This window comes from Calidris pugnax, unplaced genomic scaffold, assembly GCF_001431845.1.
Source record: "Calidris pugnax isolate Ruff unplaced genomic scaffold, ASM143184v1 scaffold56, whole genome shotgun sequence".
Taxonomy (NCBI): domain Eukaryota; kingdom Metazoa; phylum Chordata; class Aves; order Charadriiformes; family Scolopacidae; genus Calidris; species Calidris pugnax.
In genome coordinates, this window is record NW_015090839.1 from 7,614,114 (window position 1) to 7,632,590 (window position 18,477).

The 18,477-nt window shown below is 38.2% G+C and overlaps 1 protein-coding gene across 13 annotated transcripts in view; it reads left to right on the forward strand.

Annotated features, from left to right (window-relative positions):
* RALGAPA1 (Ral GTPase activating protein, alpha subunit 1 (catalytic)) overlaps nucleotides 1–18,357 on the forward strand; it is a 123,929-nt gene extending 105,572 nt beyond the window's left edge. For 5 of the 13 annotated variants that reach the window (XM_014941778.1, XM_014941781.1, XM_014941786.1 and 2 more), the window contains 3 exons: nucleotides 10,086–10,210; nucleotides 16,316–16,430; nucleotides 18,026–18,357. In XM_014941778.1, coding sequence (XP_014797264.1) covers nucleotides 10,086–10,210; nucleotides 16,316–16,430; nucleotides 18,026–18,122 — 337 coding nt within the window. In that variant the 3' untranslated portion in view covers nucleotides 18,123–18,357. Of the gene's footprint in view, nucleotides 1–10,085; nucleotides 10,211–10,833; nucleotides 10,865–11,145; nucleotides 15,609–16,057; nucleotides 16,061–16,315; nucleotides 16,431–18,025 lie in introns of those variants that run through there. The other 8 variants (XM_014941787.1, XM_014941789.1, XR_001412007.1 and 5 more) reach the window with 7 other exon arrangements.
* Nucleotides 18,358–18,477: the final 120 nt, after the last annotated feature.

An 18,477-nucleotide genomic window follows, 5' to 3' on the forward strand; every position in this document is an offset into this window, starting at 1 on the left:
CAAAGAAGTATCTTTTATCCTATAGTTTTTCACTTGAACCTGGTAGTTTTTAAAATCCTTCCATAAGATGTTTTCATTTCCCGAAGTCCTTAAAATAAATAACTTCAGGGTTCTACAGAGTTGAAGAATTCAGTAAGTACTGTTAATACAGACTTGTTTTCCCTTAACTTTGAAATCGCTAGAAGTCTGAGCTCAGTTAAAAAAATAACTGAGATCAGTTATTTTTGCTGCCTAAGCGGATGATCGGCATTAGAATTCATTCAATTCAGTAAATATATTCTCATAATATTTTTACGTGATTATATTAAAAAGAAAATTTTTTTATATAGCTGTTTTTTAAATAATTTAATTCTGGAGCATATTTATACTAAAATTTATGTTAAGTCCATTGTGCTTGCACTCTAGTTCTATGTATCTTTGTAAGTGCCTTTTGTAAAGGAGCATGGTGCAGAGTGGTTACATTTTTCATTTCATAATTGAGTGTTTTAAGTGGTTAAGCATAGTCTAAATTTTATCCAATTCCAGCTTGTGTTAATGGTGCTACACTCACACTGCCTTAGCACCTGTTATGGATTTTGAGTCATCTGGCAGCCCGTGGGACTTAGATAAAGAAGTACCAGGTGTCCTGCCTGTCTCTTAATTGAGACGCAATGTAAACAATATAGACTTGGCAATATGGTTATAGGAATGGATTAAAGCCCAGCTTTGTCTGCGCTGATGAATCACAGCTTTTTTCTTCCTAGATGATGTTATAAACCACCGAAGAATTTAGTTAGCTGTAAGATCTGATGGAACAGCATAAAAATAAACAATATATCAAGGATTTTCCTAGAAGGACGGTGTTGCAGAATGTTACACGTATTGGGTTATCCAATGAAAATGTAAGCATCAGTTACAATTTCTTGCAGTAATTTAGCAATTTGAAAGTACTCATGCTGCAAAAATGAAGATTCTTATATAAATTCATATAAAGTCAATGCCTTTCAGTATCTAAGGTGTTACTAAACTAGGCAGAAAGCAGTAGCATTGACTTGGAAACACACATTGGCTGCAGCTTTATCTAACCCATGCTGACCTTGCAGAACTTTTAACCATTTAACTGTAGGGTAGATATACTGGAAATAATCTCATTCAGCTGTAAGATTAGTACTCTTAAAAGCCTCTAGATCGCAAAAGTATGTGTTGTTATAATTTGCTCGATAACTTTTAATTTATCACAGATTTATTGAACTTTCTAGTACTGTAAAAAATTAAAATTAATTTTTATTATATTAGTTTAAAGAATGATGCAACTATATGCATTGGAAACAAATTGCAAGATCCAGAGTGACGGGATTAATTTGTATGGATTTATCTGTTATATATTCCCTTATATTCTTCATTAAGAAATATACCTCAGAAATTGCCGTAGAAAGCCCTTTTGCAGTTACAACTTGTGTTGAAAAAGGCTTTTATTAAAAATTTTAGATAATACTTTTGATGTTTGCTTAAATCCTACAGTCTTAGTCTGCTACTTGTTTTTCATATTTATTTTCATTTTTTTAATGAGATACTACATTAATTAGTAGATTGTCATATATACATTACTTTAAATTAGTGATTTTGGATAATTAATAGAGTCCCTTCTGCAATTCTAAAATGTTTTCATGAAATGCAACATAACTGTTTAACTTTAAAATATAACTTTGATTTCTCTGAGTTTTTTGTTTGTTTTTGAGTAAGAAAATACATTCTTACATTTTATTGCAAAAGTGTTGTTACTAGAATTGAACATACAGGTTTCAGTAAAGAAAAAAATCACCTTTGAAGACTATAAATTTTTTCTTTCACCTGTTTATTAGTGTCAAGCATAGTAATTTAATTTTTTTTCTTCTTTCACCTAAATAACTTGCAGCTGACATGACAATGAATTGAATTCTGTTTATGAATCGTCAGTGTTGTGGCTAAATTCCAAATGCATATGCAGAAGCTGCTTGCATTTAGAGCATAGCTGGCTAAACACATGCACAGAGCAAAATATTTATATGCCATTTTCAATATCAGCTGTATTTAAGAAACAGAAAAGAACCCAGACTAACTTAGAGATATCAAGTTGACTTGAGTAAACAGAAGTTGCAGCTGGAAAAAAAATATTTTTGTGTACTGTGCAAACTAGATGTGGAAATCACTGAAATGCAATAAATAGGGAACACCATGATGCCACTTCTACAGAGTCACTTTTCAGAATATAAGAGAACTTTAACTATCCCTCTCAGTGTGGCCAGTTGATACTGATCACCCACCCACATACAAAACGCAGCTAGTCGCAGGGCTTCCAGCACTGGATCAATAGCAGCCCGACTTACATCCTTAATTCTAAGAGCCAACAAAGAGTACAAATTGCTGTGACTCAGTATGAGTTCAGCTGGTTTGACAACCACTGCACAATCTCTCCTTTCAGAGTGAGACTTCCCAGAAAAAATCTTCTATTTCTGTGATCTGTGGGTTTTGTCCTGTCTGCCTTAAGAAGTCAAATTCTGCTACGGCTAACTTTTCCTTTCAGCTCCTGTATAACCTCAGTTCTAACCTGTACTTGTTATCTCTTTAATGGAGGCAGTCCTTCTTTCACATTTTGATGTCAGGAATTGTAACTGACTAGGAAAAATGTGCCAAATAATACTGATGATTTCATCGTTTTAAGTACCTCAACCTGTAGCAATTAATTCTGTGGGGTTTGCACACCTTTTTGGGCCAGGGAGCAAGAAACTTAAAATCTCCTACCAGCATATGCCATTCACTGTGCCTCACTGTTTCTTTGTTTCCTTTGGCCTTTAATGTACTGGGGGTGGTTTTGTATGTTGACAATACTAGGGATTTGGTTTTTTTCTAGAAAAGAACTGGTGTGCTTCTAAATTTTCTGAGGGGGCAAATGGAGTAGACAAGAGGGTGCCATCTTACGTAGCTTTTCTTAAAATGTTGTTAGTCTCTTTTATATAAATAGTATATAAATGCAGTTAGAAAACCTCTTGCAGATGTCCATTGATCCTACAAGCAAGTATCTCTGGGTGGAGGATTTTCATTTTTCAGTTAAGGGTGGAGCAGCGCTTTGGTTTCTGCTCATCTAAATTATTTTCCAAATACCTAGCTGACAAAGTCATACTCTCCACAATCATATCAATATATATTGACTTCTTAGATGATTTTGCTAACAGTTGGAATTGCCAGGGATGCAGCTGTGTATGTATTTATGACAGTAGTTTGTAATTTAACCTGAAAAAGTCTGTCTTGCTATTTAGAAATGCATTCTCTGGCTTTTTTTCTAAGAGGTATTTCTAGATGATCATAAAAAACTCCTCTTTCTCCTAGCACTGGAATCAAGAATCTGAGCTACTACATACTGTCAGAATTGGGATCACATATTCTAATATACAGCTATATTGTGATATACTACACAGTGGTGCACATATATATGTGTGTGTGTGTGTGCACGCACATAAGCATTACAAGGAGGGGAGATTTATGAATAAAACTTTCATGGAAGTGTCTTGCTTCCATTTTTGTTCAGTTTTTCTGAATTGAGTGAAGAATCCACATTTTTACTCCCTTTCACAAAACCCTTCTTCTTTTTTCTTTTTTTTCTGAAGAAGAAAAAAAAATGTTATCAGTCTCATGGACTTGACTAGTCCATCGGTAGGGATCTAGAAATGCCTGCAGCATTGTTGAGCTTACAGCCTAGAACTTCAGAGTTCCAGGGTATTTCCTGAGCTATAGTGATCTTGATGCATTTTAAATCATCTTGAAGTCATCTACTAAAATGGAAGTTGAGGCATAACATTTTGTTGTGGTATCTGAAATGATAAATACTTTGTTTTGACTTTTGGAAAAGTACAGGGCTTCTGCCTTTGGTGACATTAGGTACTTCACAAATACATTCCTTTTAAATTTTGTTGAACAAATGAAATATTGATCTTTTAAGGAGGACACTGCAAATATTTCCATCACTGTTTGAGTGCATTAATGAACTGGGCGTCTCTTCAGTGCTTTTTTAACTTTCTGTCATTTAGTAGGTTCCCCAACACAATCCTTCCCTCCAGAAGCTGCTGAGGAAATCTGTCTTGATAAAAGTTTTCTGTATATTTTTTTCAAAAGCGTTGAGAGCAGTTGGGCACATAACTACCCTCTCAGTCTGACCCAAGTTCCTCCCTACTAACCTTATCGGTGTCTGAGCCTAAAACACAGGTGATGAGAATCTCCAGGCAGCAAATGCCTAGTCTTGGATGCCTCTGAAATTCACAGGTATCTGAAGCTTTCACTGCACCCTTCCTGGAGATCTGCCCACTTCAGCACACGCTGGAGCTGCCCAAGTCCCTTCTGTACCCTGAACAGCCAAATGCCCAGCTCGTGCCCCTCTCTGTCCATTGAATTGGTGGGTATTTCTTTGCTCATCTGACCCGCAAGGCAGCTGTGCTGAGAGTTGTGAAGGGATACTGGCTGGATTAGAGCCCACACAAACACAACAGGAGGTAACTCCCTAGTTATATCAATCAGCCAGGAAATGAGAGAGCGGTTTCCAATTTTGAGGCCACATCTCCTGCCTCTTACAAAACTGTTCGAACCATTGGGACTGAGGACATTTTGTAATCAGGCACACTCCGTTCACTGCTGAAATTGCTCTTCGTTTCATAAAATAAGATCTCCTCTGAATCACAGGGAAAGTACATGCTTATCTGGATAGCCTAATGGTTACGGTACTTTCCTGGGAGAGGAGGGTCCCTGGATTCCAGTCCCTGCTCAGGACTGTTTGTTATCAAATGGTCTTTGGAGCAGGCACTAGAATTTCTTCTCCAGCCTTTTTGTAAGTCTATCACTTAGATGCTCTGGTAATAGATAGATTACAGAACAGTGAAGTGCCAAACTCTTAATTTAAATCTTGGAAATTTTAGTCCATGTGGAAACTGCTTTTTCTTCTTTTTTTTTTTTTTTTTTTTAAGCCTCAGGTGAATGACATTTTAAGATTGATATTCCCTGGATAATTGTAACATAGTAATCATGCCTCTATTCTTCTTTAACTGAAAAATACTGGATAGGTTTGTTGCAATACATTTGATTCAGTTCAAAAACTTACAGGCAGAGTTTATTCTAACATCTGAGAGAGCTGTGAGTAAGAAGAATGGAAAGAAAACGTTCAGTCAGAATGACACAATGAATCCGTGAGAGTGACTGTGAGGAGATGAATTCAACAGAAGGACTTGAAAGATGAAGACAGCAGAAGAGGCTGAATAGTGGGAAGTACAGGATTTTGTGGAGATTGAATGGTTAAAATTACAGAAAAGGAAAAGTAAATACTAAACTAGAGATGTAGGAAAATGTAGCAAACATCTCCTCACCAAATTGAAGGATGACAAAGCCATGGATTAAAAAAAAAAAAAAAAAAAAGCAATGTGACAGAATTGTTTTGGATATAAAGCAAAAAGATTACAATAGTGGATGAAGGTGCAAGGAGGAGAATTGTACTATCTTGGCACATATATATCCTTAGCATAGACCCAGTCTCATTACACTGAGATGGAGAACAGCGCAAGACAGATGTTGTTTGTCCCCAGGAAGTCAAAAAGCCAAATACAAAACTGAAGACAACAGATAAAGTCAGATAAAAAATTCAGGGAAATGTGAAACAGTAAACAGTGTGAATAGTTGTGTGCCCTACACAGCAAGGGACTTAAGTCTTCCAAGGTATTTTCCTTGTTTCTTTTTAGATTAGCTTCATAACAAAGGGGAGAGTTTGAAGAGGGATTGTTTGGAGGACCCTTATGGAGAGCTGGTGCTAGACATAAGAAGCCACATGAAGGAAAGTACAAAAGTACCTGTCTAAAAATGTTAACATGAGTGTGACTGTCTGTATACTCTTGACTGGAGGCAAGAGTAGTTTTGATAAAATTGATCAAACGGGTATGGACTATGAAGTTAAAAAAAGTAGCCTGCCTTTGTGCTAGGGAGTGGCAGACTGATGGTGGTATCAGAAGAGAATGCCACATCTAAGCAGGATGTTCAGAAAGTGGGCTCTGTAATGCTTTCAGTAGATACAGGCAGGAATACAAATAAAATTCATTTACTGAGGTCAAAGAAAAAAATATGGGAGTAACTGAGATGTGAAGTAAGACCCTAGATAATTTATTCATGTAGATGTCCAGAAAAAATTTTAGATTATGCAAATGCATTATTATGCAAAAAGCATCTGCAAGATGTAGATGTATTCTGCTATAGGAATCTAAACAGAGCTTGAGTTAAAAGATAAAGTGATGCTATCAACAGTGATGGCGACCCATTAGGTGAAGACATGAGATGTGTGTTTTCAGGCAGATTAAGCATAAGTAGGTGATCTCACAGCCAGGATTTCAGTGCTTGTTCCCAAGTGCAAATCAACAGGTCTAAAAAAATTACATGTTTAAAGTAATAATGGAAAGTAGAGTATTTTCAGTATTAATAGAAATAATTGCAGATTTAGAGAATAAGTAAAATGGATTGTAATGCAAATGAAATTTTAGCTGAAGTGACTACAACCTGAGTGACCTATTTCTTGTATTGATTGTGTTTTTCAGAAAAACATCTTCTGAAAAAGTATAATGAAGTTATTAGATTTTTCGTTACAGTTCTTGTGGATTATATATCTGCAAGCTTTTAGCTGACAAATTTGGGTGACTGCCTGCATAATTAATGTATATCTTACCTTTTTATCCATTCTCTTTTGTTGCAGTTAGCACCTTCTTCAGAAGCAGAAAGCTCCCAACACTGTTGTTTAAATGTTTAGTCATTCTCTGTGACAGAGTCTTTCTCCATTGGTTTGTCTGTGCATCCTTCCCATTCCATCTTAATTGCTGATGCCAGTGGCAACATCCACTCTCAGTAAGAATACAGCTTGCATTGCCCTGTTATTACTAGCCATTGAGTTTGTATGTGCCACTCAATTTGTAGGTGCTAATAACTCTTCCCTAGAGAGCAGCATTTTAAAGAAAGAAATGTCTAGCCTATTAGAAGTAATGTAGAAATTAACTACCGTGAATTTATGGTCACTTGCACATAGTTCCATTCAAATATAGCATAGAACTAGATTATATCAGCCACAAAAGCATACAGATTTTGAGTTTTAAAATACTAGAATGTTCTCAAAGTCTATGAGAATAGAAGATAGAAGTGTCCCAATCCAGCTACTCAGTCTGTAATGCAGAAGAGGAGTTCTGAGGAGAATGTGTCATTTCTTAGTGCAGAATACACCAAGCTTTGGACTAGGCGTTTGCATCACGTTTTTGTTTTGTTTTTAAGCGAGGTTCTGTTTTTAACAAGCTGCAGGTGGTTTTGTGGGTTGTTAGGATGAATGGCAACCTGGCTAGTTGAATTATTTTTCTTTGGGTGTACTAAGTGTGCATTTGAATTAGGCTTCTAGAAGTGATACAAGCATGTCCTCTCCACTGTGCAATGAAAACATCATTATCCTCCTCAGTCAGCATCTGTGTCGAGACTTCTTTATTTGGTTAGGAGATAGGTACCTAGATTGGAGAACGGGAATGTTCTTGACATGTTCAAAGCAGTAACTTTCCTTCATTTTAGCCTTATTTGTGTATAAGCTTTGGATATAATAGGATAAACTAAAAGGTTTCATTTAGAGACCTCTGAAAGTAGAGCATTTTAAAAGCAGGTAGGTGTCTCCACCCTACTTTTTCATGAAACATTTTACCCATTCAAGCAGACTTTTTAAAACAGCTTGTTTTGATAGCAGCCTGTTCTCCTGTGGGCCTTCAGCCTTTGCTTCCTGGCAGCACCTTTGGTGCGAAAAGAGAGTGATCAATTGGGAGACTATCAGTGCCAGCATGCATAGAGTGATAAGTTAACACACCACTGGGAATTTCTAGGGCCCACCAAGATACTTCACTTCTAATGTGCTAACAAGCTCATTTTTCTACCTCTTGCCTCTTCAGTTATTTTTTTTTCTCAGAAGAGCTTAGAAGTTGAGTGCATCAGGCATAATGAAAAGCTCTGTAGGAGGGAGAAGCAATAACCCCATTTTTCCCTTTTCAGCCAAATAGAAAATTAGTTTCTGGTAATACACAAAGGCCAGTATTTTTTGTGCAAGGGGCACTGCTGTGAATCAAAGGACTCTATTAACTGCAGAAAATTCAGCAGCTGTGAATCTCCCCCAATGAAAAAAGTGCTTTTCAACAAGTTGTGAGATACGTAGTATTATTTAGACTTCAACCATCAGTTTCATCCTCTACCACTTATACATAGCCTCTTAAAAACTGTGCTATATTACTCTCCTCTGTTAAGGCTCAATACTATGTTTATCCCCCAACCTAAGAACCATTACAATGGGAGATTTTTATATTTTCTCTTGTCCCCGTGCTTCTATTATAGCTTCTCCAGCCCAAGAGTTCTGTGGAGAATTTGGAAGGTGGATTTTGGAGGGAAAATTGTTTCCCAGTTGCGCTGTGTAACCAAGTTGTGGTCTAAGGAAGTTCTATAAAGATCAGTTTATTCACTAGAAGCTGTTTTCAGATAATATAGTCACTATACATTTTTTCATATTTAGATATAATGCAAAATCCTACTGTAAATATTGTACTGAAAACAACTACAAAAAGGTTTCATAGGAAAAGTTCTAATTGTTGAAGTATAGTTTTAAAAGCTAAGATGTTTCCAGCTGTAAATTGGGGCTGAGAATTTTATTGCTTTTCATAACTGAAAGTAGCATCGTTATTTATTTATTATGTTAGCACTCGTTATTAAAAATGCTTATCACTTGTAATGCATTTTTTATGTTTAGATTGCTAAAAATCTGGGGAAAATTAATATTATCCCCATTTCACAGATGGTGATATTAGGTCAGAAAGGTAATTTCCTCACTGCTCCTGTCCTCCCCAAAAAGAGCAGGAGTCTTGAAATCAGAACCAAGAATCTTCAAGAAACTGATTCTCGGTGCATTCCTCCACAGCATCCTGATTCGTTTGGGGTTTTTTTAGGAAAAGAAAACAGACCTATGTAAGAAGAAAATTGTCTCCCTATCTGCAAATGAAATACGAAAAAAAAAAAAAGTGTGCAGAAGCATAAATGCCAGGAAAAATTTCTTATCATTTTATGGTTCTATAAGGTAACTGAAGAAGGTCTCCCTCATTCAACATATTGAATCCAGCTGGAGGAGTTTGAAAGTTGTGAGAGAAAAGGTTAACCGATTTCTCAGTTCAGGAACTATACGACATGAAGTCAGCATGGTAGTTTTTCTTGATAATTGTATGTTGCTGCCTGCTGCTCTACATTTTGACAGCCATTTCCATAGTTGCTTTCATGAACAGCAGAAATATTCTCTCTTTTTCTCGCTCTCTCTGTGCTAACAGCACAATCAGGCCTGCTGGAACAAGAAGCCTGGAGAGGGTTCTTCAAAAGCAACAACACTTCAAGATACCGGGCTCTTGTCAATAATATCAGAGAGGGAGAACACGGGGAAAAGGAAGAAGTACAGTATTTTGCTGTCAGTGCCCTGCCGACACTCTGTTAGCCAGTATTTAAGGGTCCTGTGGACTCTTTGCAAATACTCTTGCTTGTTTTAACGGCATAATTGAGGAGGTGTTTTTCCCAATACTCAAATTTTGCTATGTGTTTATCTTAACTGTGTGTGTATGTATTTAGGGATTATGGAAGCAGTTTGTTGTGGAAGAGTGCGTTTTGTTAATGCTAACGTTATTTTTCATTCTATACATCTTAAAAATTGTAGCATTTTTATGTTTATTTGTGAGCAGAGTACAGCCAAATGAGTTACTTAAAGGAGAGAATTTAAGTTGCTGTTGTTCGAAAAAATTTTCAGAAAATTTTGCGTCACACATGAAAAAAATTTAGTTGAACCATAAAGTTTACATTAATTGTGTATATCCTTCAGTTAATATTACTTCAGTGCATCAGATGATGTCATAGTTACGTAAAGAATTAAAAACAAGTGTGTACAATCACTGAAATACATCATATTGTATTAAACAAAACAAGAATTTTTAATTACTACACTGATAGTTAGCAGTTCTAGTACATGATGTAAATTGTTCCTTAACTCTTGGCTAAACCAGTTACGAGGAGAGAGCACGATACCTGCAAACAATTGTTCAACATCATCTAGAGCCTACAACTTTTGAGGATTTTGCTGCTCAGGTTTTCTGTCCAGCACCTTACCACCATTTGCCCTCAGAGACAGGTAAGAATTACAGTAAAGAACTGGTTTTTTTTACAATCTTATTTGAAATGCAGTATCCTTACTTATAAAGACTAAAAATTCAGATCTTCACCCATCATTAAGCGTTTCTATTAGTCTGAAAGACTATATGTATAAATTTGAGAATCTGGGCAAAATTTTAAAGCTTTATTCTGTTGCCTGGCATTAAGATTTGGCTACTTTAATATAGCAACCAGACCTTGTATTTTTACAGTAAATTTTATTGTGTTCCCCTGCATAAAGTCTCCATGGAAGCGTTGGTTCTCCTTCATCCAGGCTGGTTAAGGTAGATCCATTCTATAATCTAAGTACACCTTCCCTATAAGAAACTTTTACAGCTCACTACATTTTTAGAATGTAAAGTTTTAAATTGCAAACCTGAGATCCTTGCAATCATCAATTTTGTTTCCAGGTTATTATCTGCAAAACTGGTTTTAAGGTCATTTTTGTTTTCCAGTAAAATATCTGTTTTATAAGAGGATACTGCATTTTCAGTTACTAATGAGAAAATCGGTAAAAGAAAATGAGTAACTCAAGGCCTTCCTGTTCTGAAATTTCTTGAACTCCTTATGATTATTTCATTATTTTATTTCCCCTCTTTTTAGATCATTAAATATCAGTTCTGTTTATCTGAAGGTAAGACAAAGTGTCCAAAAAACCCCTTTGTTCCTCTTACTTTTACTAGAGCACTAAGCTTGTAACCAAATTGTATGCAAACTTTCCTTGTTGCCCTTGTTCACACTAAAAAGAATTTCACACTGATTGAGAAATGACCACTACATCTTCTTAAAGTTTTAGTCTTTTACTAACCTCAGGTCTGCATGAAGCACTAACACGGGTTCTGGGATTAAGGTAACTAATGGTAGAGACAGTCGTTGAATGAGTAACACTTTATTGTGTTGACCTTTGTTTCTCAGCATGAACAAGTAGTACTGGATGGCAGTGGTGTGTTTTGTACCCTGTACTGTCTTTCATTGATGTTGTAAGACATTCTGCAGTGATAACGTAGGAGAGAAGGAGAAGAAGAATGTGTAACACTTGAAATTCCTTGTTCAGAAACCTTTATTTAATGCCGAACAAATAAAAATGCTTCTGTGGAAGAGCTGTAAATCTAAATAAAATAAATTTTGTAAGAATAAATTAATTTGGCAAGTGGATATCTCAAAATTTGTTTCTTAATTGCAAAAGTATGCAGAAATACATTTAAAATTATGGAAGAGTTGTGATAGGACTACAGAAAGAATGACTTTAAAATGTTAAAACATTGAGACTCCTTTGCTTATAAACCATAAGTAGAAATAAGATGCAGTTTCAAAGTATAAGTGGCATAGTTATGCTCGTGCAAATAGTCAAGACCAAAGAGAAACTAAATTAGAAGTGTAAGTAATCTAAAACTAATTAAATCAATATAAAAAAATAGTAACAGAATTTAATGTATTAAAACATTTGAATAGGGAAAAATCTGTAACTAGAAACATTAAAAACAATAACCAGGGGTACGGGTCCTTGCCACATTTCCTTCCTAATGCGCACAGCAAGTATTTGCCACCAGACACTGATGTATGGCTAGCGTATATTATGTGTTCTAGTGCACTTGTATCAGTTCTGCCTCCTCACTTTCAGAAGTCTCATTCCAGGCCCTCTTCCTCTAGTTCATTCTTTCGGGGTGAAGCAAAGCTGCTTTTCTGTACTAGTTTGGTGTGTTGGAGAACACTGCTCTACAGTGGCAATTCCTGTATTCCTTTAAAAGTGGTCCTAGTCTTTCTTTGTGTTCTCTAGCATGACTTGGGAAAAAAATTATGACTTTTAGAAACTTGATTTTAGACTTAAGCCTTCTATCAAATGGAATAACTTTCTGCGGGGATCTCATTGGCAGGAGCTTGTGATGTATTTCACACCTGCGTGTGTGCGCGTGTGTGTTTGCGTACCGTGAAACGTGATGTCCTGTCCTGAGGGCCACATTCTGCTGACCCTGTGCTGTGTGCTGGAACCGGCCAACACATCAGTGTCGGGAGCAGCCAGGAGCTTCCTAGGGTGGACATGCAGCACAGTGCGACCCAGCGTCGGAGTCCAACGAACTGTCCCCAGACCTGCCTGATTCTGAGCTTTCATTTCAGCCCAGGGATGTCCTGGCAGTCCTGCCTGCACCCTGGGGGCTGACCCCTCTTCCATCTGGGGCTCTGATACTCAGCAGCAGTGCAGTGCCTGGAGTAGCACCACACCATGTGCCTCCAAGCTGACTCTGGGGCACACAAATTCTAAAGCCCAAGGCAGGTATAAGTTAACACTGCCATCATCTACCAAAAAGTTACCCCAGGGCTTGGGGTTAGCCTGGAAACCAATGGTTTCCAGTCCTAGCAAAGGCAGACCTGTTAGCGAGGTGGCTACAGATGACCCAGAACTTTGATGGACCATGATCCTAGGAAAGAGGCCACCAGGTAGACTATTAAAAAAGACTACATACCTCTGTGATTCCAGAGGTCCCTACAACAGGTGTATTTTTTTGAAAGATAAGCGAAGAGCTCTGAACTGTGCCAGGACTGTACATAGGAGTGACACTGGAGTCCTGCCTGGGAAACCACACACATTTGTCACCCCCAAGATGACTCAGACAAAACCTTGCAGGCTCCCTGCCAGACCTTTCCATGTCATCTGAAAATTTCTGATCATCTTCTAAAAATACATCACAGTTCTTTTTTTTTTTTTTAAATACAAAATATTTCATTTGTGTTCTTTTTAATGAAAAATAACTTATCAGAAGAGAGTAGAAAAGTTTTCCACATTTTGGATATTCTAGACTTGATTCCTTAATTGGGTCGTGATCTCCAAGATTACAATTTTTGTGTATGTTTAATTTTATAAGGTACTGTATACAATCTCCTCTTCTAAGGAAGATGTATAGAACTGGTGAAGCCCATCACCAGGTGTTGTAATGTTTTATTGTTGTTATGATCCCGTTGGCTGGTTTCAGCATGCCATCTTTTCCCTTTGAGCTATGATAATCAGAGCAAATAGAGAACATGCCATTGGGTAACAAACTCTGTTTCCTCAGACTGACTTATTTTATCAAAGGCTCAGCCCTCAGCAAAAGCTGTTTCCTTCCTTAGAGTGGTTGCTCTTCAATACAGTGTGATTGTGGCTGCTGCTGTTTTATCTAGATAAAACAGTCTGACCTGTCAAAATATCTGACAAGTCCTCTTTCCCATGTGTAGGAACCTGATTAGTGTAGTGGATGTGTACATTTACAAAAAATTGAGATTTACCTGCACTTAATCACAGAATATAATTCAGTCGCCTCTATTTTTTACTTTGCGCTGACGTTGGTTAAACAGAGTAACTCCTGCTGGATGGCTATTGAGTACACCAGATTTCTGTGACACCAGAATAGGTTGAGGGAACTGTCAATGGTAAGCTCAATGATATTGAAGGGCTTATTGACCCCGTGATGCTAAGATTCTGAGCTTTAAATTGTACTGATATCTTGGGTTTGGTTTTTCTCTACTTTATTTTTTTCTCTCTTCCTACTGAAACTAGTACCTCGATATAGTAAACCTTATGAAGATGAGGCCTCTCAACCCTAGTCATAGTATTTCCCAGTTTTTGACATTTTCTAGTTTTTGAATGTTTGACTTTATAAATTTATTGTCTTGTGACAAAGTTTTCCTTTTGTAATTCCTTCCATTTTTATTTTAAGGCATCGGGCAAAAGATAAAAATTCTGTAATACAGATTTAACAGCCATGTGATTCCTGAGCAAAACTGTAACCTCTAGATGCACCACCTGCTCCTGCAGACTGAGACAGGGCAGTGATTGGTAGTAATGGTAAACTGTGTTATCTCTGTCTGAATCTCCACTGGTGGAAAGATTGGGAGTTTTGCCAGTGGGTTTCACAGATATTAGATGACAGGGAGGAGCAGGTTTACTCAGGATGTTTCTGGCCAGGCTCTGAAGAGCATTCGTCACTGGACACGGACTCTGCCACTCTTCTGCCATGAACTTAATCTTTTTTGCTGTGTTCTTTCTCATGGCTGGCTCTTGTTTCTTTGTCTCCTACCTAGTTCCAGTCTCACAAGTCTTTAGGCCACTCACCATCTCTTCCTCACCTTCTCATCCTGCTTTGCAGCTGCTTTTGCAGTCTTTCTCTCTGCATCCGCTTCTCGTTTCATTTCCTCATTTCCTAAAATTAGTGAAAGACTTAATTCCTTGACTCTAGCAAAGCTCTGCTGAGCACGATGGACAGCTCGGCTGGATTTGGACTGGGGTTCATAAGAGTTGCAAAGGGCACAAGCTGTACAAAAACAATTGCCCTCTTTCCTGGAGGTCAGGCGGGGAGGCTGAAGTACCTTAAAAGGCCATCAAAATTTACCTACATGCAAGTGTCATTCTGAGAGATGGCACTTGAGAAAATGTTGATCCAGACAACAAGGTGTGACAAAGCTGGAGGTACTGAGAGTGGCCATACTGTGTGGCACCCTGTCTGAACATCAGCACCCCCTCAGGCTTCTGCTCGGCCCAATTTTTCACCTCTTTGAAAGTCAGAACTGACGAACGAGATGAGTCATGTCAACACATGTGTTACAGTTCCTCCAGGTTCCTCCACCTCACCTCACTTCTAACTCAGTCTGTGTGCAGTTAGGATTCCTTTTTACATTTAAATAGTTAATTTCTGAGCCAAATAACCAACATACTATTATTAGACGATCCTAAAATTTTCAAATTTCAAACGGAGTGTGAAAATGTCGCATTTCAACTTTGTTGATCCACCTCCTTGTTCAGAAGCAATTGAAACGGCTCTACATTATGGCCCAAAATATCATAGCTCATCAGGCTATGATATTTGTCACTTGTCAAGCCTAAGAGATGAAAAATATGGATCACTTCCTGACATTTTTCAACCTCTTAAAAATCCTAACACATCTATTTTGTTTATTTTTTAGAACTTTCTGGTTGTAGGTCAATTGTCAATAAAGCCTTCTTATTTAATCCAATTCTTGTATTTTGGATGACTAAATATTTCAGTGTGTAGAGAGATAAAGATAATAACAGTTTACACTGAAAATTTTAAAATTGTGAAGGGTAAAACCTGCAAAATTTCTATATACCACATTTAGTATCCACATGTATGTGTGTGCGTATGTGTGTATATATAGATATATATGCTTATCTGAAATCCACAGAATTTGAGTTACTAATCAGCCTGTTGATTGCTGTGAGACTTTAAATATATTTTAAGTGCCATTATTCTTCACTCTTCTGGTGTGATATGTTCAGATGTGAGTATCACTTTACATGACTTCTGTTCTTCAGTAGCTCTAAGTCAGTTTCCTGGAAAAAAAAAAAAAAAGGATGAGGATTGCACGGGAATCTGTGCTTCTGTCTGCAAGAATTAGAAACAAAATTTTAAGCTCGGACTGGAATAATACCTTAATTGGAATAACGGGGTGTTTTAATGTTTTCTTCACCCAACCCACGATAAAATTTCACACTAGAGTTTGACACACTGATACAGACTAAATAGCTTAAATACTCCATTTTTTTCTGCATTATGTGATTTCGGGAGTCTCAGGTTAAGACTGGCTATAATTTTAGCATACTTAGTACTGTGAAAGAACTGGGGAACAGAAGCCATATATCAAGTTGCCATTTGTTTTTCCCTCTCGATTGTGTGTATGTGTGTGAGTATTTAACTGTTTTCACAGACTTTAAGACAGTGTTTCAGATAATGTTTAGGATGTATCTCAGTTGCTGTGAATAAGGTTGCTGGATCTCTATAATGTTATAGAATTCTTTTCTTTCTCTCTCTTTTCCTTTTTTTCTTGTAATGCTTAGTTGGTAAGTATGACGCTGGATTTCAGAGCTGTTGCTTCATTGCACATAACTAACTCATCACTCTCTTTAACCTGTAGCATGAGCAGCAATTGCATAATGAAATTCGAAATTCCGTTTTCTGTGCTCATCTGTTAATACCCTTCAATCTCTGCGGTTCGTGTCTCATGTCTCACACCTGTTATCTTTTATCTTTTCTCCCCCCCCTTCCTCACTTCTTTCCACTCCTCCTTCCTCATCACTTCTTCATTCTCAACAAAGAAAGAAATGCTGTGATATTTCTTCTCCTTCCAAAACCTCCACTAGAAAGCATTGGCCACATCAAGGTAAAGGGCAAAGGCTTGAAACGGAAGGTCTTTCACGCTAGCTGTGAATGGTATGCTGTGCAAAACAACAACGGTTATTTTCTATTCTCTAACTTCCACCATTTGAAATGCTTTAATTCCTTGTAAAATTAGAACAAGATAGAATTTCAGAAAATGGGAGTGCATGTTTCCCTGCCTGCTTTTTTCTATAAGGCACAGTGAGTCGGGCATTATCATGCTTTTCCAGATTGTTTGGCAATGAAGTACCTAGTTCATGAACAGAATTACTGTCACCAGCTGGGGAACAAATAACAGCCCTTTCTCCTCCCTGTCACTTCAACGGGTCGTGGCAGTTTGGAAAAGATAGAAAGCACCGCGCCGTCTCTCTGGAGCGGGCAGGTGATGGACCAGGCGAGGAGGACAGCCAGGTCACTAAATCACTGAGCTTTATGACAATACGTTTTGAAAGTACTCTTACAGTTCTTACCTCATGACCTAATTTTATTTTAGAGGAGTCTTTCAAAAAAAATAGAAAAATCATTATCGGTTTTGAATGGTTTTTTGCACCCTTATATATGAAATGTATACTGAGGGAGAGAGATCTTCAGTTCTGATTATTGCATTATTATTTTAAAGAATTGCCGGTAATAGCATGATGTGGAAGAAATAGCAAGTGATATTCTGGCTTACTGAAGTCAGCAGGGGTTTCCCCAATGGCTTCTGCAGGACTGAGCTTCTGTCCATAATTTACACGGGTCAGAAGCGATCAGTGGCAACGGAGGTAATTGAGCTCAATCAGGCTGTCAGTCTCTGTAAATGGCTAATTAAAATGCAGTTTAGTTCTGTGGCTGGGAGTTCATAGTGTTAATTTTCTGTACACGGGAAGGAGAACGTAATTTTTATTTCATGTTTTCTCCTTTTCCTTTTGTATCTCTATGGAAGAAGATTTGGAGCCGGGCTCTTAGTAAGGGAAGAGCCTTGTCCTCTTGCAGGGAGGACTCGGGGGCACTGGGGTGTAGCTCTGGGCGCTGGGCCAGTGACTGACGTACCGTTATCTCAAATTCATCTTGTTCCTTTTACAAAGAAACGTTAGCGTATGGTGCATCCAGTTAGTATGATCTGTTCAAGCTTCTGCCTTGTGGGCCCTGTAGGAATTTGCCTTTTGAGGCACTGACTAAAGTTGGGATGGGAGAAGATGTTTTTACTCTCCCGGTTGGCCCCCGATTCACTCCACCTCTTCAGCTGCATTCCTAGAGCTCCCTTCATGCGCCACGAGCTGTTAACCTTCATGTTCTCATTAAAGACCGGTTTCTTCTGGGTTGTGGTTTGAATAACGACTCCCCATCCCTGCGAGGGAGCTGGAGGTGTCTGTCCTCCCGGTTAGCGGGAGAACGTCGCCCGCTTCAGTGCTGCCCTCAGTTGCCGAGAGCCAAGGGGGTTCTGCAGTCCCGTAGCTCAGTGGTTTCTGGCATCATCTTTTCTCTAGAGGTGGGTTTGTGGGCTAGCTCCACCTGCAGTACCACCACCCACAGCTGGTAACGGGCTAGGAGACGCTGTGGGAGTGACAGCAGCACTGAGATGCCTCTCTGCCCCTTGTCAGTAGATGCCCTGGCTGGGAGTGCGGGTGGGTGGCACTGACCCCTCTGCTTCTTGCTGTCCTCTGCAGGCTTCTGCCCAGAGACTCAGCCGGGAGAAACTCCAGCAGCAGCAACAGCACAGGTGGATGGAACAGACTTAGCCTCTCCAATGTCTCCTCGGACTAGCAAGAGCCGCATGTCCATGAAGCTGCGCCGCTCCTCGGGCTCGGCCAACAAGTCCTGAGCGGGGCCAGGCCCGCGCCAGCCACCCTCCCGCAGCCACGCTCCGCTTCTGTTACAGGATAGTCTCTAGTCTGTGCCCTCCCCTGCCTTCCCCTCTTCTCTACCTTTATTTTAAACAGTGACACTGGAATTTTACTTTAATATTTTAGCTTTTGGGTTTTTTTTATCAAACTCCAGGCTGCCTTTTTTTTCTTTTCTTTTTTTTTTTTTTTTTTTTTTTTTTTTAAAAAAAAAAAAAAAAAAAAAAAAAAAAAAAAAAAAAAAAAAAAAAAAAAGTTCTAGGAAAAATATTAAACCC